Below are 26,866 nucleotides of genomic sequence, written 5' to 3' on the forward strand. Positions count from 1 at the left end.
TATAGGCTATTGCTATTTTGTAACACAAGGTGTAAAATCGAAAACCTATTTTTGCGTGCGCTGCATTATTTATATTATTGACAATAGAACAAAATGATGTACAGGCTAAAATATAGGCAATATTTTATTAGTTATAAAACTATCGCGTGAATTATACTTTATATGGCAAAACAACGTTTGCCGGGTCAGCTAGTTTATACATATAAATTAATATAAATAATGTCTTATTTATCTACTGACATGTGTGAATGTGAATCCGATAAATGTGATCTAGATCACATTTTCTTTTCATGTTCTCTATACGACCGCTCCTCATTCCTGAATGATCTAATATCTCTTAATGTTCCTTTTCCTACCTGTATATCCTGTCTAATTATGTATCCATGTAAATTTTATAAAATATTGTCATCTTTCATTCTTCAGAATCATATTAAAGTTTAAATATTTGTAATGTTGTGTAAGTAGCAAGTATATATGTATATTTATTAAATTTTTAATATCCGTTTCAATCCTCTTTCTACTTATCTGATCCTTTCCCGTGTTTCGTATCCTTTTTTAACTTAGTTTCCCAATCTTTTAATTTATGTTATTGGCAAAAAGTAAACGCTATTGCCAGAAGTAGAAAAAAAAATGTCTTATTTTAAGGTTCTCTTTTGTTAACTTTAATATGTATCTAAGCAAAGCCTTTCTAGTTTAAACTAAGGGATACGTTTTAGCTATCTCAAAGAAATAACAATTAACATAGTAGATTTTACAACGAGTGCACAAAACGAACCATTTTCATCCAAAACTTTTAGCAATGTCGAGGATAAAAAGGTTTTGTGGACGAGTTATAAACTCTGCTTTTCATTTCGATTGCAAGGAAATAAAACAGTAGTATAACATAGACATTTTTAAAATTTTAGCAAATTTGAAGAAATTAATAAACGCACGAAAACACAAGACCTGTTGCCCGCCGCTTTTTTTAAATCTTACGACATTGATAGTAGGCTTGGGCTCCAGACCTATACAGCCTACTATTGAATTAATTTGGTAATATATATTTTTTTTTATTAAATAACCTTCCGTATTTTAATATCTTTTATGTCTCAAAAACACATGAGGCAAATAAATTAAAGTAAATATTAAATAATAACAAATTCTATCTCTGAAATTTTTATTGTGTTTGGCTGTATGGCTCATTTTCTTTGCCTTAATATAGACATTTATGAGTAGATCCTTTTGTGCACCCTATATCGTGCACAAATAAGCAATTTCAGAGCATGAGAAGTGAAAAATAATATTTTACTAATAGTTTTGTTTTGCGTTGTAGTTTTGGTTTAGACAGTCTTTGGTATTCGTTGTTCAGATGTTGCAATAAAGTCATAGGCGTGGGTCTTGAATCTGTAATTATAACAGAATCTATATTAACAGAAGTTAGTTAACCCAAATAATAGGCTTTTAATATTTTTTTCACATTATAACCACATATAATATAATAAAAAGGGTTTTAGACTTATAAACTAATTGAAAATCAATAAACTTATTAATCAAAAATATAGATACTATAAAAGTGAAATAAATAAAAATAAATTTAATAATAATTTAAAATAAAATATCGACAATCGATAAAAAAGTGTCAAACACTACAGATAGATTATAATATTATCATTTTTACTCTAGATGAATTAAATCAATACTCTATCCCTTTTAATCACTTTAAGCATTCTATAGTAGCTTATAATTTGTTCATAAGTGCTTACCTTTCTTTATCCAAAAATAATTTAGCCATGAAAATTCTCTTACTCCCATCTGACCAGCCAGATTTTAAACCACATATTTTATAAATTTTTTATTACATGGTATAGCTTAGAAAGTCTTACGCATTCATTCTATAAATAATTAAGCACATTACCCTGAATAATACACGAATAAAATATAAGAAAACGAATATTCGTTACAAAAATTGTTAACAGTCACTTTTATTTTGAATGAATGACATGTCACATGACACTAACAAACCAAGTGTGGGACAGACGCCTTCAAGTGATTAGTGACGTTTTCAGAAGACTGTAGTGCCATCTGTTAGTTGGCCCTAAAATGAAAGCTGTGTCAGCTGTCACTCGCTTTGGAACCTTTCAACTTTTCTTTATTTGTGTCACTGCCCACTGGTGGGTTAAAATAAAAAATGGCGGCTACTTCTAGCGTTTGCGCATGTATGTAGGTCTCGTGTTCCATTTTGCATATTTACACTACTAAATCTATCCTCTATGTTCTATGTTGAGACAAAATTAAATAACTAACTCTACGCGCAATTTCAACATTTATTATAATAAAAATTGCAATAACTACATTAAAAAGTAGAGTTAGTTATTTAATTGAGTCACAACATTAAAAATGAATTTTATAATTTCGTGCTTATATATAGTTATTTTCGGGGCTAGTCTCCAGATGGCGCTAGTTTTCAAATAGACAGCTCATGATGCCTAGAGAGGGCTCATCAAACTTAGCTGCCCAAAAAAAAAATTTTTTTCTATTTTTTAATTTTCAATATCGCATATCGTTAGTTCGTAGTTTGTTCTTAATTGTTCGCTAAATAATTGTTTGTTCTTTTGTTGTTTATTTAAAAATTAATTAAAAACATACCCTTTAGTTAGCACCCGCCCCCTGTTAATGGGGGGAAACGCCTACTATTTGGTTCTGGCACTCGCCGGCCGCTGCCGCGGCACGCTACGCTCGGGTCGTGCATTGTTTTAACTGTTCTAACATAACCTAACCTAACCAATTTTAATGAATTGCATTTTTTTAAAATAAATAAATCGAGAACAAACAAATGTTTATAGAGAACAATCAAGAACAAATGGCGAACTAACGATGTCATAAAAAAAAATACAAAAAAAAAATCTGGGGGGCTAACTTTCTTGAGCTTTTAAAAAGAGACTAGAGAGTTTTGCCAGGCTTCTGTGAGCGCTCAACCCACTGCACTAAAAATTAAAAAAGTAAGTAATATAGTTGTAAACTGGTGTTCAAAATTAAAAGCAAAGAATAAAGATATACACGCAATTGTTCTGTCAACACAATAAAAATAAATAGCGTTATATCAAGAATACAAACTCAAACAATATTATATTAAAAGTTCTTAGAATTATCAAATACCTTAATTTGTAAAGTTTAGTTGATATCTATTACAAAGTTTGTTGATTGTAGTACAGTCGACACTTATAATTTTATTAGTCTTATAAAGTATTCAAAATCATTGTCAACTATTCAAGAAGTTCTATAATTTCCCCATTACCTTACCTTGTTTACTAGCGAACAGGTAAGTTGCAAATACGTCTCACTTCTAATATAAGGGTTTTTCAGTTTCAAAAAAATTTAATAGGAAACAGTTTCGCTTTTTAAATTTGAATAGAAATTAAGGCACTGGCTTCAAAGTAGACAAAGTCTAGAAATTTAAATATTAAATGAAACTTACTAAGAGATTAAAACTCCCATTACAGAAATTAATCCTTAAACCAACTTGATTTTAACCTTTATTCATATATTATTTCTTAGTGTCACAGTATTATTTCTTAGTGTTCATTTATTTTATTGTTAGCACTTACATTACTCCAATAAAAGATAAGACATACCTATGACTAATGTATGTAGAAAGTTGTGTTTATCCTAACAGGAACCATTTTGATTCAGCTAGCTGTCAAGGTACAAAGGTGTCTATAGCAAATTGCAGAGCTTGTATACTGCTAAATAGAGAATACCACTCCTACTAATAATATAGTTTTTAGTGTAATAGGAAAATAAACAAGCATATAGGTTACTTTGATGTTAAGTGATTCCCCCCTTCCTGCAACACCACAGGAATGTTGCTGAGCCTTTTAGAATAGTGTACATGAGTTTTTTTTAAAGTATTCTCTATTACTGGCTCTTGCATTGCTAATTTATTGATGTAGGATAACAAAAAAAGAATCTTTTGTGTTAGCCTCTTTGTTACAGTTGCCACCAGTAGATCATATCAACTCAACATCAACTCCAAATCCCATGTATTTTATAACCATAGATTTGAACTACAAATAAACTCACTGTTAACATATTTTTATTAAGACTGAAAAGTCAATATTTCTACTCTAAAAACATAATTTAAGTTCATATCCAAAGTAATATAATATCTGTGAGATTACACATAAAAGGCTCCTAACTCCCAACTTTTATATATTAACATATAAAAGCTTATTTCAGCCTGATTGCAGTGTAATTTTGGCATAATGGGTATTGTATCATGTTAAGCGATACTCCAAGAATTGACTGTCTACATACTGCTTGTTGCAACAAAATTTATTCTTGTTACATTTCAGAATGGATTCTTTTGTGTCCTGTCCCTATGATATAACCCACAGAGTTCCCCAATCAAGGATTCAAGCTCATATTGTAAAGTGCAAAGATAAGAGGCCTCTTTGGATGAAATGTCCCTACAATGCAACACATATCATGGCGAGAAATAAATTCATGATCCATTTGTCAACATGTCCGTCACGGTTACAGATGCAGTGTGACTATAAAACTGAAATGAGTCCAATTAATGTACCGCAGGTGCAAAAACAATTGGAACCAGAGACTGATCCGGAGGAGATGTGGGACGATTAAAAGACTATTGTTTTGTTTAATAATATATTATGCAGTTAGTTTTAATTCTTAAGTGAAAGGCAAAATTACATTTGAATTAGGTGTATATACTTAATTACTGTTATATTAAGATTACTAATCTGTGTTTATTGGCAAACCAAAAAATAAGTTTTGAGACAACCAACGCTAGCAATGGTGTAACTTAGCAACTTTTAAAACTTGAATGATTTATATTCTATTAAATAAACAAATTAAATAATATTCTAATTTGGGCATCACCTACATACTTGAAAAATTTGATTTTAAATAGACCTTGTACCAAACCTTTCTGAAGAAGAATATATATGATTTCAGAGAGCCCAAACCAAGGGCACAGGTTAATAAATAAGTGACAAATTTATTTTTAATTAAAAAAAAATGTTTTGTTTGCTCCTGCAACATGTCAGGATGCCATTATACTTATCGTCTGATTGGCGGAATTAGTTTTAGTAGTTGTAAGTTTTAATAAATATTTCATTATATTAAATAGCTTAAATACAGTTAGACCATAAGGTGCCAATATGCAAGCTACCAGTTTACCAGTATGTAAATTATGTTTGAGGGATTCCTGCCCACAATTGTTGCCACTCTGTGCTTGAGGTATTGTTCAGTGGTAAACCATTCTTGTGGGCAGTATCATACTTTTCAAAGCAAATATTATTTTATTGAAAGACAAAAAGAAAAACATACACATCAAAGTAGAGTAGCATACCAAATTGTACAAAACAAATATATTTTATTTCTATTAAGCACATGTGTTTTTTTTATGAAATCATTATTATGCTTCTGATAGGCGTCACATATACAGCACACAGATCTCCATAGCCAGACAAAGTGACAGATCAGCCAATACCAGTCTCCTGTAAATTTCTCATGTAAAACCATCTATGGACAGTTTTTACCAGTGTAATTGTACAAATTTTTTTATGAAAATAAGGGACGAGACGAGCAGGATTTCAGGTTCAGCTGATGGTAATTGATACCTGCCCATTACAATGCAGTGTCGTTCAGTATTCTTGAAAAACTCATAAATTCTGAGCGGCACTACAACTGCGTACGCCACCTTGAGACATAAGTTGTCAAGTCTCATTTGCACAGTAATTTAACTAGCTACGGCAACCCTTCAGACTGAAACAGTAATGCTTACACATTATTGCTTCACGGCAGAAATAGGCGCCGTTGTGGTACCCATAATCTAGCCGGCATCCGGTGCAAAGGAGCCACTGGTAAATCAGAACTGGTGATCGCCGGAATATGTTGGATGAGGGCAGGACCATGGAAATCTTTGGGAGGCCTTTGTCCAGCAGTGGACGTCTTCCTGCTGATATGATGAAGTCAAAAATATGAAAATAACAATATTGGTCGTATCTCGATGTGTCTGTCTTGCAAGCGATTCACTACATACAGTATTGCAATAAAAAAGCTTGGGCCTAATTATTTATTGCAAGGACACCATATAAATTATACTAATTTAATTTTTACTATAAATTAATGGACGATGCGGGACTCGAACACGCGTCTCCGATTCTGTTTGAGCGCTCTTACCAACTGTCCGAGTGACGCATCGATCGTAAATATTCTTCAACCATTAGGTTGTGACTCCATCTACAGGACCTACTTTACACTTGATAACCTGCTCAACCCCAATAATCGCATATTAGGAAATTGACTTGAGATGTCGATCTTGCAAGTCAAGCAAAACAACAAAATTGCGATCAATGCGTCATTCGGATGATTGGCTCAGTTGGTAAGAGCGCTCGGACGGAACTTAAATTAAATTTGTATATTAAATCACAAAATTGAGGGTTACCTTCAAAACTTATAAACTAACAAATATTAATTAGTTACTACTTCACTATTTAAACGTCACTGCATCGAAAATCCATATTATCAGATATATAGTTTAAAACTGTAATAAATAAAAAAGTATACAAATAACATCTCATAGATTTATTATTAATAAATAAATTTTTACATTTTAGTCTCCATTTTACTAGTGATGTGGCAATTTTACAATTCATGGATTCTTTTGAGTCCTTTCAGATACTACACAACAAACTCAGATAAAGATAATAATATAACTCCTCCGTAATGAAGCCTACAGCCATATTATTACGTGACTGTATAATCCAATCAGATTGAATCAGAAATGAGGAGATCCATAGGAGAACCTAAGTCATATCCGTAGGAGACATAGTCCGGATGATTGTGAAACTGAAGTGGCAGTGGGTAGGGAACATAGCTCGACGGACAGATGGCCGTTGGGGCGGTAAAGTTCCCAAATGAAACCGCATACCGGATTATGCAGTGTTGGTAGGTCCCCCACAAGATGGACCGATTGATCAGGTCAAGATACCTGGGTTAGGTTGCATGATAATGATGATGAATGGTCAATCAGTACTCCGCACTGGCTCATCTCAGTTGGTTGATGGAATGTTTACATTGCCAATATATATATATACCTATAGGTATAACAAGTCAAGTGACTTATAAGGTGGATGCTGTAAGACGAGCGTGGGGACCTACTCAAGGCAGTCACTCTGGCTGAGTGCCGGCGGCGGCTCGCAAGGACTTCTCCAAGTTCCGGAGTGCCGGGGTGGTGGCAGTGCCCAAGTCTTCTACCACGCTTGACAAATACACTGAAATTAATATAAAAACATTATAGAAATCATTCCTTTTAAATAAGTGGCAAGAACCTCTTTTAAGCATAAAAAGAATGTTTGTACCAGGAGTATCCGCTCTTTCGTAGCCTTAAAATACCATAGGTACTCTGAGAAGTTTTTTTTAGCTTAAAAAATCAGTAAATATGAAAAACAAAAAAATATTCATAAATTCAAAAAACAATTACGCGTCAAATTAAAGAAGAATCACGTAAATCGGTTCATAAATCTCACCATAAATAGTGTAAATACATAAAAAATACCAATCGAATTGGGACCTACCCTTTTTGAAGTCGGTTAAAAATAGTGATTCATTTTATTAATGTTTATTTTTTCTATAAAATCCAAACAGTTTTTCAAACTACAATCGAATACAATATTTATTCGATGTCAGTATCAAATTTTTAAGAGGACTATAAGCCGATTTTCAGTTATTTCTCAAACAAATTGGTTTCTTAATAATTATACTTGAAATATTATTAATCAGTCTTCAAATAATAAGTTAGTATCCAGTTTGGTAACAACAATCTAGTTAGTGAGAAAACGTTTTAATTTCGCAAGAATATGCTGACAGGTATAACGGTACTGTAATTTTCACATTTCCCGCGTTGGTTGTATGGTTATATCATTCGCAGTCTGATAACGGAGCGGCAAAAATGTGCTTAAAGACAATCTAAGCACACTTTTCTCCTTAGTCGTGTGTCAACTCTGTGTCATACAAAAAGCCTAAGTGTGCTATAAAAAGTGCCTAAATAATACAACGACTCAAAAAAAGATGGTGTGATTTATAATCGGTAATGTTATTTTATTTATATAAGATTGATATGCAAAAAGCGTAAGTAATTTAATAAAAACTAATATTTTTTCATTAAATATGGTACAATTATTGACAAGTCCGCAGACAAGACCCGTTAGTCAGAATGGGACAGATGAAAGGACACAGTCAGAAATGAAAACTATAGATTCGCTCTTTTTAACCGACTTCAAAAAAGGAGGAATTTCTCAATTCGTCGATATGTTTATTATGTTTGTTAACTCAGAACTTTCGACTGAGTGAACCGATTTTGATGATTATTTTTTAACCGACTTCAAAAAAGGAGGAAGTTCTCAAAAAGTCGGTATGTTTTTTAGCTCAGAACTTTCGACTTAAATTTTCTATAAGTATGTGCGCGACAAATACGAAATTACGAATACGATTTCGATGATTCTTTTTTTTATTGGAAAGGATATACTGCAAAGATAGTTCGATGAGAGTTTGTTTAGGTTCTGATTGTGGGATTCATGACTCCATCATCCAAAACTTCAATTATTAGGAGCAAATCAACGAAACTATATGATATTTGAGTCACCTACCGTAACGTCGTTATGGTCCAATAATTGTCGTAGGCGAATATGATGATGATCAATGGAACTCCTTAACGACCTACAGTAAGGGTGCGATCTGTGGCAGAATTTCTAACATTCCATTGCTGTATTGCAAAATTTGGTAGATCTACCCAAACTTAGACAAATTATTAGTTAGTGTAGTTCAGATTCACTAAAAATGTAAAAATAAAATTTAACAAAAAGAAAACAACCGACTTCAAAAACACTAGTCCAAAACAATAGATATAATATGCACTAGAAAGTGTCAAAATAATTACGTATTTTTATACAATCTAATTAATAAATCTAATTCTAGTTACGATTATTGTTATTTTTGGAGTCGGTTTTTTTTATTTTATTTTTTAAAGTGAACATTGATTAGCAATATTGAATTGCACAGTAACTCACGAGATTTCACCCATCCAAAAATTTTTTAACAATATTATTTTTTTAATCATTTACTTATCATGTGCACCAGTCATGAGCATGTCGGTGACGCGAACCCATAAGATTTTCCTCTATCAAAAAGGCCCAACGCAGAGAAAGAAGTTTTCGCTTCAAAAATATTTTAATTTATAAAAAAAAATAGTCACCAATGTCCGTGAGGCAACGCCGCGTGCCCAGAGCGTCCATGTCGCGAATCTTGAGGATCCGCTGTGCGTACGCGTCGCAAGTGTGGCTGCACACCTGCCCGTATCACATTACGTGTCATACTAGCAGCACGCTATGATGGCCGTTTTGACGCTTGTCCACTCATGAAGTTTCGTATTAATTATTAATTACTAGAGACCGGATTACGACGACGACCTGTATAGCCGAGTGGTTAGCGATCCTACCTACTAAGCTAGAGGTCCCGGATTCGAATCCCGGTAGGTGCAATCATTTGTATGATGAATATGGATGTTTGTTTCAGAGTCATGGATGTTTAAGTAAGTATATTGTATTAAATATATCGTTGTCTTGTAACCCATAACACAGGCTATACAATGCTTAATTTGGGGCAAGATAATTTGTGTAAAAAGTGTGTCAATATTATTATTATTATTTTCAACGGTAGTTGCATATTTAAAAAAAAAATTATGCATATTTACGCTCGATCTCGCTCATTGTTCGGTGCTTTTCATAGTACGCCCAAACATTGCACTCAAAAAATTCTGCCCAGTAACCTCAGTAGACGTAGAACGCTCCTTTTCAGCTTACAAAAATTTATTAAGCGATCGTAGACACAATTTGTCTACAGAACATTTAGAACATTAGTTAGTAGTACATGTTTTTAAAGGTAAATCTTAAATTTCATTGTTACCTAAGTAGGTATATCTTGTAATAGTTTCTTTCACAAATACGATTGTCAGTACAAGCCTTTATAAAATGAAATAAAAATATGAATTTTTATTTTTTCCTGTTTAATTTTATGCATATTTTGGCCCTTTTTATGGATTTTCGTGCATATTTTAGTTATTTTACTTGAATATTTGCATGCATATTTTGGGCATTTTTTGTAGCATATAATCCGGTCTCTATTAATTACATTGAAGGAGCAAATTACTGTTCTTTATTTTCAATTGTCAATTTTCGAGAATAAATTGACTTTTCACATTACTATTATAATATGTCAAAATGGCCACCATAGCGTGCCGCTAGTATAGTTAAAATAAAAATAAAAATTTAAACAATTTGCTATATTTTTAAAGTGATAACCCTCACTTCTATTATTAATGTACAAATAAAATTTGAAAACATAATTTTTTAAACGATGCGAAAAGGCATAATGAAAAGGCATTTATTTTCTCAAAATTGATTCCTTTAGAATTTTTGGTGTCATTTCTAATATACTTAGATACTACTACCGCTTCGGAAACAAATGGCGCTCTGAGAGAGAAGAAGCGGCGCAAGAAACTCTCCCAGCATTCTTTTTTTGAGCTCTTTTCAATAAAAATATGAAGACACTCGCACGGACCTTGGGATTCGCACGTCGTGGGTTCGAGTCCCGCATCAGTCGTATTCATTATATCATTAATCCTAGAAGTGAGGGTTATCACTTCAGTTTTATTTGTGTAATTAGTCCCAGATGTAGGAGGCTTATCATTTAAAAAAAACTCAACAAATTGTTTAGATTTACAAGAGCGACATCTCAAGTCAATTTCCTTTACGCAAATAGTGGGATTGAGCAGGTTATCAACTGTAAAGTAGATCCTGTAGATGAAGCCACAACCTAAGAGTTGAACAAAGCATACAATATTATATGACGATACGTCACTCGAACGGTTAGCTCAGCTGGAAGAGCACTCGCACGGAACGCGAGAGGTCGTGGGTTCGAATCCCGCATCATAAAATTTTGTTTTATAATTTTATTTGTGAATTTAAATTTAACTGTTACATCTCAATATATTCTAAATAATGATATGTAGAAGTTCATAAGTACATTAATTAATTTGCTAGAAATTGCAACAATCATAATTTTAACACGAGGAACAAACATAAACTTGTCGTGCTTACTACTCGGCTTATATTTGGCGATATATATGCTAGTATTTTATTTAATTAATGCGAGTGTTACACATTTTAAACGCGTGTAGTTGTAACGTGATCTGGAAAGGGCTCGAAACGTCACGTCGAGTTAGCTAAACTAATACTTATACTTTAGAAAGTGTTTTATTAAGATGTATATGCTTTAACGTGATCCCAGAAAATGTTTAAAAGAAATGTATAACGAAATTAAAACCAACAGTTAAAAAGACGTTTATGTGGTATAACCATAAACGACTTTCTTAATGATACCACAGATTGGGAATGGAACGACCGCCCTCAGGCTATTTAAATTATATATATTTTTTTAATTTAAAGGAACAATAACAAGAGTTTCTTGTCTTCTTCAGAAGAACGGCTTCTTAGGTCTGAGGCATATATTTTCGAAATAAGTAGTATTACTACCGCTCAGGTAGTTTTAGACGTTCAATATGTGATTTTAAATCCTACTTTGAATAAAAATATTTCAATTTGAATTCAATCGATAGGAGCAAGGCAAATTAAAGGATATTGATTAAGGCTGACATGTTTATAGCAAGTATGAGTCAGTTAAAGTGTCCTTATGACCATGTCTTATACAACATTATTATACATACACACACGGTATTTTTTGAAAGTGATCACTTTTGGGATTAATTACACAAATAAAACTGAAAACAAAATTTTCAACTATCAGGTTGTGGCTTCATCTACAGGATCTACGGTTGATAACCTGCTCAATCTCAATATTTGCATATTAGGAAATTGACTTGAGATGTCGCTCTTGCCAATCTAAACAATTTGTTAAGTTTTTTTAAATGATAACCCTCCTACATCTGGGACTAACTACACAAATAAAACTGAACAAAGCCTACAAGATTTTCTAACGATACGTCACTCGAACGGTAGGCTCAGTTGGAAAGAGCGTTCGCACGGAACGCGAGAGGTCGCGGGTTCGAGTCCCACATCGTTTATTAAATTTTATTTTCAGACATACATACAGGTAATAAATGACCTACGGCCCAGTTGCCAACACATCAATACGAAAACACCTTCCGTAAAGGTGAAGCACAAAGTTAACTATATCCTTCCCTGGATGAACTATCCTAATGATATAAAGACAGGTGACAGTTATTAGAAGTGATCACCTCAGCCAGGAACTGCCAGGGCGCCTGCTTCTCTGAGAGGTGCATCTCCAGGTGTTGCGGCAGCGTCATGAGGTACTGCCCGATCTGGAAGCACGACAAGGAAGTATATAACACGAATATTATGGAATAGTAAAGTCTTGTACACATACACATGACAACGGCAAACGAACATGGGATATGTTTCCCTTTCCTTCGCGTCCATGTATGTTTCTATTTCGTTCTATAGCTGTATCTCACACTGACAGGGCAAACTATTCAATGACTGCACGTTCCATACAATCCCTTTTTTCTTAGAGAGTTTCGCTAGGCTGGTTTCGTTGTCTTTAAATATCAGCACTATAACAAAGAGTTCTTATTCGCACATAAGATCTCATTGTTGTAAGTGTTGGCCGAAAAGCTTAAGAGGATGCCGGCTAGATTATGGGTAGGTACCACAACGGCGCCTATTTCCGCCGTGAAGCAGTAATGTGTATGCATTACTGTGTTTCAGTGTGAAGGGCGCCGTAGCTAGTGAAATTACTGGGCAAATGAAATTTAACATCTTATGTCTCAAGGTGACTAGCGCAGTTGTAGTGCCGCTCAAAATTTTTGGGTCTTTCAAGAATCCTGAACGGCACTGCATTATAATGGGCAGGGCGTATAAATTATCATCAGCTGCATCCCCTGCTCGTCTCGTAAAATGTTCATAAAAAATTTATGACTTGCATTGGGCTGTCTTAACTTTAGCTAATGTCCGCTGTCAAATAACTATAAAAACGAAATCAAAGATTATGCTGAGCTTACACTCAGCTAAGTTTTATGTAAGGAGAGTCAGAGAGTTAGAGATATAAAGAGAGATGCTGTGTCCTGCGAGGGTCGACCCACCTCCGTGATGTACTCCTGCGGCGAGAGCGCGAAGTCCGGCAGGTCGGTGCTGAGCGCGTCGTTGTTGCTCCACGCAGACAGCGCCGCTATCTTGTCTGTGTGGACAGACAGACAGACATACACACAACATAACGTTTACATTTTTATTGGGATCACTAAACAGTGGCCTACTCCTAAAATCGATATTCGATATGTCGTGGCATTAGTCGTGTCGATTCCTACTCTTAGTTACATCGTATTCAACGTCGAAACGATGATTGAACGAACGAAATATTTTTCGATATTATCGGTCGTAACCCTACTCTTAGTTGAAAATGTCAGAGACGAATATTCGAATTTGACAAATAATCAAACGTCACTTTTACGATAATTTCAACGACACCTTCTAGGCTGTCGATGCTATTATCGTTTCAAGTTGTAGTTTAGTATTGTTTTAATTTTGAGTGTGGAGTAAATTTTTTGAATCATTTGGTGTATATTAAATAAATAAACATAGATACGCGAAATATTTAAACATTGATTACATATTCAACAGGATTTTTTTTACTACAAAGTAATTTAAGTCGTTTTATTAATCATTACGTTGAGTTACTTCTCTTTTACATTTTCGCAAGTTTTGTATTATTTGTTCAATTTTAAATGGTCATATTATACTCATTACATAATTTTTGTATATGTACATTTTGTATAAATGATGTTAATTGGTGGGGGCAAAGTCTGGCATGTTCCTTTATGTTTAAACTATGTTTTGTCTTTTAACACTTAACAGCGACATAGCACAGATAATATTTAGTTTTTCAAGGTTTGCACATAATTCATTCACACTAACATCGTAAAAATATCAAAATATTAGTCTATGGTTACGATAAACGATAAGGAATTCGAACATTTGTTACAGTAGGGTAGTTGCGATATATTCGGAGTATTATCGTATCGTTCTGAATGTATCGTTGTCGATTTTGCGAGTAGACCTCCTGGATACACTCTAAATATTGTATGAAACAATAAATAAGAAACATACATTAAATATGTAGGGGCGATTGCCTCCCTCTGGAAGTGAACAGAGCATGCTTTTAAATGTGTTCTAGATTTTATGTAAAACTAAAAACAATAATTAACACACTTCAGCCCCACAGTCCCCAAGCCGAAGATCCGCTATTTCTAGCAGAAGTCTTCTAAGCATAGGTACTGACGGATTGCATATGTGCGCCTCTTCACAGGCTTACACATTAATGATACACACAGGCTTTTGTGTTTACGATTTATCGCATTCAGCCAAAGAAGAAAAGGCGATATATATCAAATGTGCTCGGAACTTAAGATTCGGATCTGATCTATAATGTTATTGAGGTTAAAACTTCTTTAGCCGCATTGGGCACTCTTTGGTAGAGGAAAATCTTATGGGTTCGCGTCACGGATATGCTCAAGACTGGTGAACGCGATAATAAATAATTGAAAACATATATATATATATATATATAGTTAGACACTTTTTTGACGGGTGAAATCTCGTGAGTTCGCGTCACCGAGATGCTTATAGCAGTATATCTGTAGCTATACAGCTGACGTATTGTGCAACATTAGTGCTGTGTACATTAAGTGAAAATTCAATGTGCATATGAATATGGATGTTTGTTTCCGAGTCATGTATGTTTAAATGTATTTATGTATGTTTATATGAATTTATCTATGTTTAAGTAAGTATATTGTATTAAATATATCATTGTCTTGTAACCCATAAAACAGGCTATATATGCTTAACTTGGGGCAAGATAATTTGTGTGAAAAGTGTGTCAATATTAAATTATATATTACATATATACACTGCATTGTTGAAATAAGTGTTTTTATTTAATATAAATAAATTGAAATTAAATTGTTTATATAAATATAATATAATTTAATTGTATATAAACATTATGAAATTTTAATACAAAAAGTTCTAAGTTATCACTTCTATCGGCAGTCTCTACAAGTGCCAATTTTTTTAAATCAACAGTGTCGTTAGACAAGACAAATAATTAATTGCTCTTATAATATTTACTATATGACATCTACTGACATATTGATATTATATACATCTAGATAGAGTCCCTACGCTGCTAGACAACCGGTAAAATCATGCCAGGGTTATTACTTTAGTGTGCGTGACAAGCTACGTCTTACACTCGGGATTTGTATGTCACTCTGTGTTAGTGTTGCAAATTGCTCAAAATAGAGGTTAACTGTAAACTCAATTTTTTTCGACGTTTTTACAGCTGTCATAGTGTCTCTTCTACCGCATTTATCACGGGGAGTGTTCTGAAGAGCTGATTCAACTAGTTTCTGCCGCCAACTTCCATCTTCGCACGACACGCCACGAATAAGGATATCATCCCCACCATCTGGATGTGTGGCGGTCCTCCACAGTGCGGTTTTCAAGGTAATTTCTTTCATGTGGTATTCCACCAAGCTGTGGAATGAGCTTCCTTGTGCCTATCAGGGACTATAAGACATGGGTACTTTTAAAAAAAGCTCTTAAAGGCCGTCAACGCTCCTGTAATGCCTTTTGGTGTTGCTAGAGAATGTGAGCGGAGGTTTTCCATAAAAAAAAATACTATCTACTTTCATCCACAATTTCAACGAATGTCTTACGCATTTTCGATCAGGCCACGTGTAACCTGACGCGAGTTTAACATTTTATACACATCTTTTAAAAAAAAGTGTTCAACGCTGCTAAACAAGTTTTCACTTCAATAATAATCTAGACGTAAGTATAAAATATGATCTAAATAAAAATACAATGTGAATTAAATTGAGTGATTTTGTGAAAATTGAATTCACTTCTCACTTACCAAGCTGTACGTCGACGGGGTTCCTCAGAATGTTCCTGGCTAGTTTCCTTAGGTGATCACTTGCGCGTCGCAGGCCCGCTATCTGGGGCGACACCTTATTTACTTTGTCACGCGACTCTTGATCCAACAGTAACGCGCTAAGGTCGAATATCGGATGATCGTCACTGTCCTCTGTAACAGATAGACAAAAATTTAATGACAGAAGACTTTATGTTATTTTTAAAAGTTAGTAATTCTGCATTCAAAGATTTTCTAAAAATTACTTGCCTCGTCTGGGAATCGAACCGACTTAAATATAAAAAAAATACCCCTACTCTTATGATGCCAATCGAAAGAATGGCCAAAACTAATAACTCTTCTTAAGTAACATAGTATTTTAAAAGAAAGTAGTCAATTAAGTGGGTTTAATTTGTAAATTAATTAATTAAATGCTCAAAATGTGATATTTCTTGTCTAACGCAAATCGCCATTCTTTTAATGAGTCCGCTGCCTGTTGATTTTCTTATCATTTTATGTTGAATACTCGATATGATATGGCAAAATCTGTTTGTAACTCGCCCACGTTATCGTATCGCTTTTTGTATAGCATATCTTTCACGTAACCCCAAAAGAAGAAATCTAATGGTGTAAGGTCCGGGGATCTGGCCGGCCATCTAATCGGTCTATTCGTACCAATCCAAGTAGGAAAACATTCATTTCACGTTGTTCCTTTCTTTTAAAATACTATGTTACTTAAGAAGAGTTATTAGTTTTTGGCCATTATTACGATTGGCATCATAAAAGTAGGGGTGTTTTTTTTACATTTCAGTCGGTTCTATTCCCAGACGAGGCAAGATTTTCTAAAAATTAGAAAATCTTTGAATGCAAAGTACTTACTTTTAAAAATAACATAAAGTCTTCTTTCAGTAATATAGCCTATCTTCGATATTTAAGGTAGTTTCCCTTCATGTCCCATAACTTTGGGACAGCCTGTATATCTATTTTATAACTTTTTTTTAAGAAATAAGGGACGAGCCGAGCAGGATGATGGTAATTGATACGCCCTGCCCATTACAATGCAGTGCCGCTCAGGATTCTTTGATAAACCCAAAAATTCTGAGCGATACTACAATTGTGTTCGTCACCTTGAGACATAAAATGTTAAGTCTCATTTGCATAGTAATTTCACTAGAAACGGCGCCTGTCAGATCGAAACACTCCTCACACATTACTGCTTCACGGCAGAAATAGGCGCCGTATATCAATAATCTAGTCGGCTTCCTGTGCAAAGGAGCCTCCCACTGGTAACTGGTAGCTGACCGACGATGGAGTGTTTGAGTCACCTGTGTGTTTGTAAGCGTCCGTGAGCCACTGCAGCATCAGCGCTGCGGCCGAGTCCAGGAGCAAGGTGCCCGGGAACCACTCGCTCAGGACACCCACCGACTCACGCTTGGCCACCGCCGACAGAAACGAGGCCTCTATGGTGCGGGTCTGAGACGTTATGACGTTCAGAACAGCCGAGACGTACGACTGAAATTTAAAAAAAAAATCAACAATTTATTTATTTAACATTTTAGTAAATAGTATTTGAAGGACTTTCCTTTTAAGTTCGCAGAACCTGTGTCAGGGAAGACCGCTCTTTCCAACGGATAATAATGCTTACACATTTAACAAAAACATAAATTATACTTAAATAAACAAATCTTAGGCATAAAATAAACAAACTAAAAATTGTTTCAATATTGAAGGTAGATTAATATTTGCGTGGCCCACACTAAACTTGTAAATAATATACCTACATAAAAACACTTGTCATCGTCTCAAGAATGTGCGACCACTGTAACTATGAACTAAGGTAATTTGTAGTTTTACGAATATTTATTTTTGATTTTTTTTTTGTTTTTTTTTTTTCCATAAAATTAAAGTTACTTGAAGGATAAACGACCATTTGTTGCGGCGAATGTGTAAATTAACGGTTAGTATATTTTGAATTTAAGTGGACTGTATTTTTTTAATGAAAATAAGGGACGAGACGATCAGGATTTTCATCTGATGGTAATTTATACGCCTTGCCCATTACAATGCAGTGCCGCTCAGCAAAAAACGAGCCTACGGGTCACCTGATGTTAAGTAATCACCGCCGCCAACATTCTCCTGCAACACCAGAGGAGTCACACGAGCGTTGCCAGCCCTTTTTCTGAAAATACCCATGTCGTAGTCTTGGAAACACGGAAGGAAGCTCATTCCAAAGCCTGGTCTTACGTGAAGCAAGAATTGGCCTCTGTGAGCAAGCGTGATGTATATATGTAAATTCTTTTCACTTATAGTACCTAGATGGTAGGTATGTCACTCACGTCAACCGCGGGCAAGTAGAACGGCAGAACGGCCGTACCCGCTATCTGTCTCCCTCTCGCGTACGCCTGCGTCAGCCAGCCCTCACTCCGCTCCGCTGTCGACAGAATGGCGCGACAACTTTCTAGCAGATCCTCCTGGAAACAAATCAGTACATAAAATACGCTGAGGAAATAAAGAAGGAATTGAGAACCTCCTCCTTTATTGAAGTCGGTTAAAAATATATTGAATTCTTTATAAAACAGCACAAACAAGAATATCGAAGGGAGAACTTGTTGTCAGGTTGACATATTTTGTTATCGTAGCGGTCAAAAAGTATTCAAAAGAAATCATCAACGTTATAAGCCAGAAGACTTCCAGTTCTGGACAAAGGCCTCCCCCAAAGACCTCCATGATGATCGGTCTTGTACTACCCTAATCCAACATATTCCGGCGATGTCCATCTTGTGGGAGGCTACGCTGCGTCTTACTGTACGTGGTCGCCAGTCTAGTACACTTTGCCACCCCAGCGGCCATCTATCCGTCGAGCTATGTGCCCTATCCCCTGTCACTTCAGTTAAGCAATCATTTGGGCTATGTTGGTGACTTTGGTTTCCTACGGATCTCCTCATATATTTTTTTTTATATGATAGAGGGCAAATGGGCAAGAGGCTCACGGGATGGGGAGAGGTGAGGCAACCGCCCATGGACATCCGCAACAACAGGTGTGTCAAGAAATGCGTTGCCGGCCTTTAAGGTGGGACTATGCTTTTTTCTTGAAGGTCCCTAAGTCGTATCTGTTCGGGAAGACCGCTGCCGGTAGTTGATTCCACAAAGTGGCTGTGCGAGGCAAGAAATTTCGAACAAAACGCGCGGTTGTGGAATGCCAGACGTCCATATCTGATTCTATCTCGCAGGGAATCTCCGAGCATAGTGTTCTCCATTGCACTCTGAGCGACCATGAGCTTCCTTATCAGGCCCATAATTAGCTACCTGTCTGTGAACTGTAAGCAGCATTAGTTTTCTAGCAAGGTAAAAACTGTAGATCTAACTAGTCGTAGAACCGCTCTAATCTGACAGTGGTAGGTTTTGAAATCTACATACTGGAGATGTTTGTGTTTCGCATGTAGTTTCCGTACCATATGGTCAACCTAATATTTTAGTTTGTGTCAATCGAGGAACAAGTATACCTTATTTAAACTGCTTTCTTATTTTATCTCAATAGCCTAAGCATGAGTGTTTATTTAACAAAAATTGTTCGTTATTAAAATTCTAAACTAAGATTACACACATTTTCATTGCAGTAGGGGTGTTTACCGCTAGATGGCGGTAAACACCCCTACTGCAATCATTCACTGTCAAACCTAAAATTTCATGCATTTATGACATTTAAACCTTTAATTATTATTGAAAACTCTACATAAAGTAATATTTTTTTAAACGTTTGTGGCTTCGAAAAAGAACAAAGAAAAGAAGATCAGAGGACCTTCGTATAAAGACTCAAATTATATAGTTTTTTGGAACTTATGATCTCAAAATAGCACAGCGCTGTCGGCTTCATAGTTCATATTATAATTTTAATACTATCCTTTAGCTTTTCTAGATAATATTATTATACCTACTTGATATATATATATATAAATTAACTTACCACTTCGTTTGCCGGTTTTTTCGGGCTGTAACTTGTTTTGATTACAATAACATTAGTTATGGGCCGGTCGAACGGTAATATTTCACCAACACAAATATATCAAAAATTCTTGAACATTACTCGTAAAAGTACTGGTCTATTAAAAGAAACAATTTTTATCTTATTTATTATTGAAACCTGTACCTATATCATAACCGACACACTAATTATTTTTTTTTTAATTATATTTTTAAAACCGAATACCTATTTTAAACACAAATCACACATCAACTTTTTATCACAGTAAAACTTTTCAAGAATAACGGAATGAACTATAATAAAAATAAAATACTATTTATTAATCAATGAATATATCTATTTACTCTAATGATACTCATGAAGACAAAAAACCGAAAAAGCCATAAACTCCTAATATGGAGGGAGTGAAACAGATGTGGGGTAATCGGTTTATCTCGCTACAAAAAGTAAGTAGGCATGCCTACCTAGCCGCCCATACATTGCTGAATATCGTTTAACTGTGACCAATACTTTTCTAAATAAGATCTATGAAATACTCGTTGCGTCGTATAGGCATTTTTAGGACTACCTACCGTACGAATGTAGTATGTTTCTAGCGTAAGGAAATATTGAATGCGTCGGTGTTCAATAGAAGTTATAGAATAAGGGAAGTAAATTAAACTTAATGGAACTTTATTATTTAATATTTTATTTTTATTATATATTGAGTAACTCTATTTATTAATATTATTTAATACTGTCATAACGAGATAGGCAATGCCTAAAGGCATATATGGAATGCACGCCCCTGACTGTAAGTCACCACTGGCAACACACACTGGTTAAAAACCTTCGTCTTCTAGCATAGAGAAAATATTACGGAGCTTCCCGAACGCTGTCCATTCGAGTTGAATTACAAAAGAAATCAATTTTGACAAAATAAATGTCTTTTAAATCAGATCAGTAGCTTGTTAAGGTACCGTGCTGTTTATTACCAGCTTCTATCTGATCGCATACAATAACAACTGCAATAGTATTCAATTTCAAGAAATACATTAAAGCTTCTTTAAGAAAGAAAACTTACTACTTATAGTTTAGTAGATTATATAGAGGATAATGATGACTCTTGAAAAACCCAAAAATTCTGATAGGCACTACAATTGCGCTCGTCACCTTGAGACATAAAATGTTAAGTCTCTTTTGCCCAGTAATTTCACTAGCTACGGCACCCATCAGACCGAAACAGAATAATGCTTATACATTACTGCTTTACGGCAGAAATAGGCGCCGCGCAATAATCTAGCCTGCATCCTGTGGAAATAAGTCTCCCATTATTTCGTTTATTATCTTTCTTTCACTGTTTTTCGTTATATCTGGTACCGGCTTTATGTAATGGCCACTGCTTGCGATAATCACAGTTCGTGACACCAGCCTCGTCCAATTGTGTTGTTAATGTCGGGCCGACCTTTTTCATGGTTATTGTCTGGTTCTGCGCAGACCAACTAAAATTTTATGATATATGCAATATTAAAATATTAGATAGGTTAAGTTGTTATAGGTGGCGACATGGGACGGGTCGTCCCCAACCCTAAAATATGGTTGAGGGAGGCGATGGCTGGCTCATGCGTCATGCTCGTGAACGGGCGCTGCTTGTGGTGGCAGGATGATCCTGTTGCCAGAGACTCGGTTTCAGATTCTTAAAAGTTATTGTGTGAATATACAGGATGTCCCAAAGTTATGGGACATGAAGGGAAAGTACCTTAAATATCGAAGATAGGCTATTATACTGAAAGAAGACTTTATGTTATTTTTAAGAGTTAGTACTTCTGCATTCAAAGATTTTCTAAAAATTACTTGCCAATCGAAAGAATGGCCAAAAACTAATAAATCTTCTTAAGTAACATAGTATTTTAAAAGAAAGTAGTCAACGTTTGAAACACACGTCTGTTGCATCATTTTACATTTTACATATTATATTGTAATTTGAAATAATTTGTAAATCCATGTACTTAAATGTAAATCTCGATATAAAAGAGTGGCAATGAGTTTCTTGCTACTTCTTCTCATTAGCTCAAGCCTTGACGATGTAGCGGTAGCTTCAAAAAGAAAAATATTTTTTCTTTGACATTCATAAGTGTCATTTCCGTGACCTACGTGAATAAACTGATTTTGATTTGATTTGATATGATTTAAAAGATGGGCTGGGAGTTTCTTATCAGTTCTTCTCCCCATGTCAAAGCCCCAGTACGAACTGATATAGCTTCATGACGTTTACCAAGTTTTATTGCAATATGTTATGTTATTGTCACTCCGTATGGTAAATAAATATATTTATATATCAGTACAACGACGAGTGGTCAGAATGAGAAACAATCAAGTCATCTCTGATACGCCAAATTTTTTGGCGTTGCGTAAAGATGTGATTTCTCTCTTCTACCGCATATATCATGGAGAGTGCTCAGAGTTTTTCCATGACATTCCACCGGCATCACATAACACAACTGCACAATTTGCAATTAACTTATTGCCTCCTTGTGACCGTATTGCATGATCTAATACCGACAGCAGTATTGCTGGATGAAGGCATAAATGGCATTTATTTTCTCAAAATAGTTGCATTCTATAATAATAATAATGCCTTTTATTCAACTAAAAAGAATACAATTTCCTATCACGGACTAGTAAAAAAATAAGGACTCCGTAATCACCTTACATTAACAGCGTAGCACCAAATAAGCCGATTTACGTGTAAATACATAGCCCCACGCACACACTTAGACTACTACAGGCCGATTGGTGGCCATTATGAGAATTGTCGTCGTCTGTGACAGATCAGTTTGCGTCTCAATAAAATATTTTAAAAATGCCGTCGTTGTGAAAAAGTGTTAAAACGATACTATAAAAGTATTTGTGGCCATATATGATTATTTAAGGGAGAAAAATTGTGTAACTAGTATCCCCCGTAACCGCACACACACTATCATAACGGTGCTTCACTTGCTAATATCACGGCGCGGAGTCCTTCTTTTTTACTCGTCCGTGTTTCTTATATATAACTTATGTAAAATCCAGGTACTCTTCAGCTGATTGCCAATTGGCATAGGCCTCTTCCAACCTTTTCCACTCCTTTCTGTTTTTGCCAACGGCTCCAGGTCACTTCTGCAAATTTGGCCAGGTCGTCCTCCAATCTTTGGCGTGGTCTTCCCCTGTTTCTTATACCATATCTAGGATACCATTCTGTGACCTTTTTGTTCCACTTCTTCTTCCCTCTACTCATATGTCCAGCTGATTTCCATTTTCTGATATTTGTTCGTATGTCTTGAACCTTTGTGCTTTTCCTGATGTCTTCTAACCTAACTCGGTTTTTTTTCTTGCTTCGCTCCATTGAGTGCTGGCAAGCCCTCTAATGGATGGAGAATTATAATTGGATTCTAAAGAATGCTTTTGAATTCTTATTTATGTCACTTCTATCACTACCACTGCTTCAAAAACAAATGATAGGAAACGGCGCATGAAACTCTCCCAGCATTCATTTTTTGCACTCTTTTTAATAAAAATATACAATATTGTACTGTCATTGCTATTGCTATTAAAATAATCATAATTTAGTCTCAGGCTGTCCATTTTTGATAAAACATTTAAATTTATTTATAGATGTAAGATGGCTAGAACTTTATTATAAAAGTGTATTACATTTACCCTAAAAGCTATTATATATGTTATGAAGCCTACCAAAATTAGTTGCAAGAGTATCTCTTGAAACCTTGATGTCCATGGGCCGCTTTATGTCACATTCGATCAGTTTCAAAGGCCGGCAACGTACTTGTGATTCAAGACGGAACCGGATGACTCCTAACATATGGATGGAAGCAGATCATATCATGCATCACAACACCAGCATCCTGAGCCGACGGCGACCACGATATTCAGTCATGAGGGAGCGTCCAGGGAGAGGGAGAGAGAGTAACAACAGAGTCACCTGTCGCAGCGCCTGGTCATCCAGCTGTGCCAGAAGCAGCTGCGTCTGCGCGCGGCCGTACTCGGGCAGCAGAGCTCGCAGCGGAGAGAAGATGGCGCGCCCGACCTCACGGACCTCACTCATCTGCTTCATCTTCTGGACTCCTGCTAACAAACCGACAAATACATAAACTAAATACATTCTATATATAAACCATAGCCACACAGAACAAGTGGCAACTTTCTCACTGATAATAATGCAAATTCATTTTGAGCCCGTTGAGAGTGGCAGGCTCCTTTGCACAGGATGGCGGCTACATTGTGGGTACAACAACGGCGCCTTTTACTGCCGTGAAGCAGTAATGTGTCAGTATTACTGTGTTTCGGTCTGAGGGGAGTAGCTAGTGAAATTACTGGGCAAATAAGACTTAACATCTTATGCCTCAAGGCGACGAGTGCAGTTGTAGTGGCGCACAGAATTTTTAGGTTTTTTAAGAATCCTAAGCGAAACTGCATTGTAACGGGCAGGGTGTATCAATTACCATCAGCTGAACGTCCTGCTCGACTCGTCCCTTATGGTCATAAAAAATTTAAATAATTCTTTCTTTAGCCATACCATAATTCACATACATACATTATGGTGCCAGTGCCTAATGAGAAAGCTCATGGTCGGTCAGAGGGCAATGGAGAGGGCTATGCTCGAAGTTTCCCTGCGAGATCGAATCTGAAATGAGGAGATCCGTAGGAGAACGAAAGTTACCGACATAGTCCAAATAATTGCCAAACTGAAGTGGCCATGAGCAGGGCACATAGTTCGACGGGCAGATGGCTGTTGGGGCAGTAAAGTCCCCGAATGGCGACCACGTAGTGGTACGAAGACGTAGTGTTTGTAGGCCCCCCACAAGAAGGAGCGACGATCTGGTCAAGATCGCCGGAATACCTTGGATGAGGGCAGCGCAGGACCGATCGCCGTGGAAATATTTAGGGGAGGCCTTTGTCCAGAAGTGGACGTCTTCCGGCTGATGATGAATGATGACATTGCCATTCGCCCGTATGTGACTTACCGCCGGTTGCGTGAGTGTCGATAATCCTCACGATAGACTGCACGAAGTCATCGATACCGGTCCTAAGGTCAGCTAACATCACCAGTACTTCCTCGGGGCTCTGGCATAACTTGAACTCGGCTGTCACAGTCTGACAACAAACATAAACTTATAATGCCTCCTACTCGGCCAAGTCGAGTTAGTAAGGCCTTTATGTATATGATTTTACAACAAGATCTGAGTAAATATTCAAAACAAATGTATTACGAAATTCAAGAGAATTGTTTATATCATTTGTGTGGTAAAGGCTACATAAATGACTTTCATAATGATACCACAGATTGGGAATGGAGCGACCGCCCACAGGCTATTTAATAAAAAAAATATTGTACGATTTTAAAATGTAACCATATTTTTATAAAAAAAAAATCCCGCTCAGTTTCTTGTGCCCGTTCTCCTCAGGTGTAAGGCATACCTTTTTGAATTGGTGGTAGTTTTTTGACATTCAATAAGTGATATCATCTCGTATTTTCTTAGGTAATTTATACGTCTAGATAGAGACAACCGATAAAAACAGGCCAAGAATATTACTTTAGTGTGCGTGACAAGCTACGTCTTTTTGATTATGATTTGGGGATCTCAATGGACTTAAATCCTAGGATCTATTGTGCCCCCTTCTTGCGCTAGCGCGCCTACCCTCAACTCAAAAGTTAAGGACGAGAATGGAGGTTACTAACTAGGAAACGTGTTACTGTGCCGAGATTTAAATTATATCCTCGAGACGTATTACTTTTAAAAGGCGTAGGATCCTCAGAGGGTCCAGGCAGGGCACGTCCTCTGCTTTAAATGAAGGTATTTTAAGAAACCCCAGCCTGATTCTGGCAATGGCTTCGCACTCCAGAAGGATATGTCTGATGTATATGGGGTCTTCAGCCGCTTCGCAGCAGAATCTGCACAGGTTTGATTCACTAAGACCCATTCTGGCTAGATGCCCATTCAGCTTGCAATGGCACATAAACATACACACCCATTCTTAGAAGTTGTCTACGCGCAAGAACAGTTGACTTGTATGACGAGGATTTTTGCCCCAAGGGGCGGGGTAAGGGGGAACCAGCTCGTAGTATATAAGAGATTACGAAATCAAATTACACTGTCATAATTTTATAATTTACTAGCTGACCCAGCAAACGTTGTATTGCCGATATTAAAATCGCGATACAAAAGTAACTGTTGATCGTGGATGGGTGAAAATTTGAAGTTGTATGTATTTTTAATGCTGACTCATAATCGAACAAATTTAAAAAAAAATGTCAAAAAAATTAATATAAAAATTTGCCGTGGACCACCCTTAACATTAACCTACCCAATATGCACTCAAAATTTCATGATCGGTCAAGCCGTTTCGAAGGAGTTTAACTACAACCACCGCGACATGAGAATTTTATATATTAGAGATATCGCAGGAACTGCAATACATGGTAATAATATACGCATTTAAGTCAAATCTTTAATTTGAAAATTCAGTAAGAAAAATAAACCATACAGAAGTTATTTTTTTGTTTTCTTTTAATTTTAATTTAACTTATGTATTTAGACAGTATTTTTATTTTATTTTATGTCATTTTGATAATTTGATTTAACTGTGTAAAACACAGTTCATACTAGTTTAGCCGTCTTTTCTGTCTGTATTATATGTAAATAATCTATACTAATATTAAAAAGCTGCAGTGTTTGTTTGTTTGTTTGAACGCGCTAATCTCTGGTACTACTTGTCCGATTTGAATGATTCTTTCAGTGTTGGGTAGTCCATTTATCGAGGAAGGCTATAGGCTATGTTTTTTTTTCAAAATTAGGGATCCGTAATAAAATTGCTATTTTGTAACACAAGGTGTGA

General features: G+C 35.7%; 1 protein-coding gene and 1 long non-coding RNA gene across 5 annotated transcripts in view; one reads left to right on the top strand and one right to left on the bottom strand.

Moving 5' to 3' along the window:
• The first annotated feature begins 2,470 nt into the window (after positions 1–2,470).
• LOC126973506 (uncharacterized) lies at positions 2,471–5,387 on the top strand. The gene is made up of 2 exons (XR_007731369.1): positions 2,471–2,978; positions 4,519–5,387. It is a non-coding gene; the product is annotated as an uncharacterized LOC126973506 (long non-coding RNA).
• Positions 5,388–6,573: 1,186 nt separating this feature from the next.
• Positions 6,574–26,866, bottom strand: part of LOC126973495 (conserved oligomeric Golgi complex subunit 7) — a 47,703-nt gene continuing 27,410 nt past the window's right edge. For 2 of the 4 annotated variants that reach the window (XM_050820822.1, XM_050820820.1), the window contains 9 exons: positions 24,994–25,123; positions 23,952–24,097; positions 18,348–18,482; positions 17,337–17,523; positions 16,015–16,185; positions 13,181–13,275; positions 12,317–12,400; positions 9,257–9,350; positions 6,574–7,277 (listed from right to left, as the gene is read on the bottom strand). In XM_050820822.1, the coding sequence (XP_050676779.1) occupies positions 7,174–7,277; positions 9,257–9,350; positions 12,317–12,400; positions 13,181–13,275; positions 16,015–16,185; positions 17,337–17,523; positions 18,348–18,482; positions 23,952–24,097; positions 24,994–25,123 (1,146 nt within the window). In that variant the 3' untranslated portion in view covers positions 6,574–7,173. The remainder of the gene's footprint in view (positions 7,278–9,256; positions 9,351–12,316; positions 12,401–13,180; positions 13,276–16,014; positions 16,186–17,336; positions 17,524–18,347; positions 18,483–23,951; positions 24,098–24,993; positions 25,124–26,866) is intronic. The other 2 variants (XM_050820821.1, XM_050820823.1) reach the window with 2 other exon arrangements.

This window comes from Leptidea sinapis, chromosome 29 (assembly GCF_905404315.1).
Source record: "Leptidea sinapis chromosome 29, ilLepSina1.1, whole genome shotgun sequence".
NCBI classification, from domain to species: Eukaryota; Metazoa; Arthropoda; class Insecta; order Lepidoptera; family Pieridae; genus Leptidea; species Leptidea sinapis.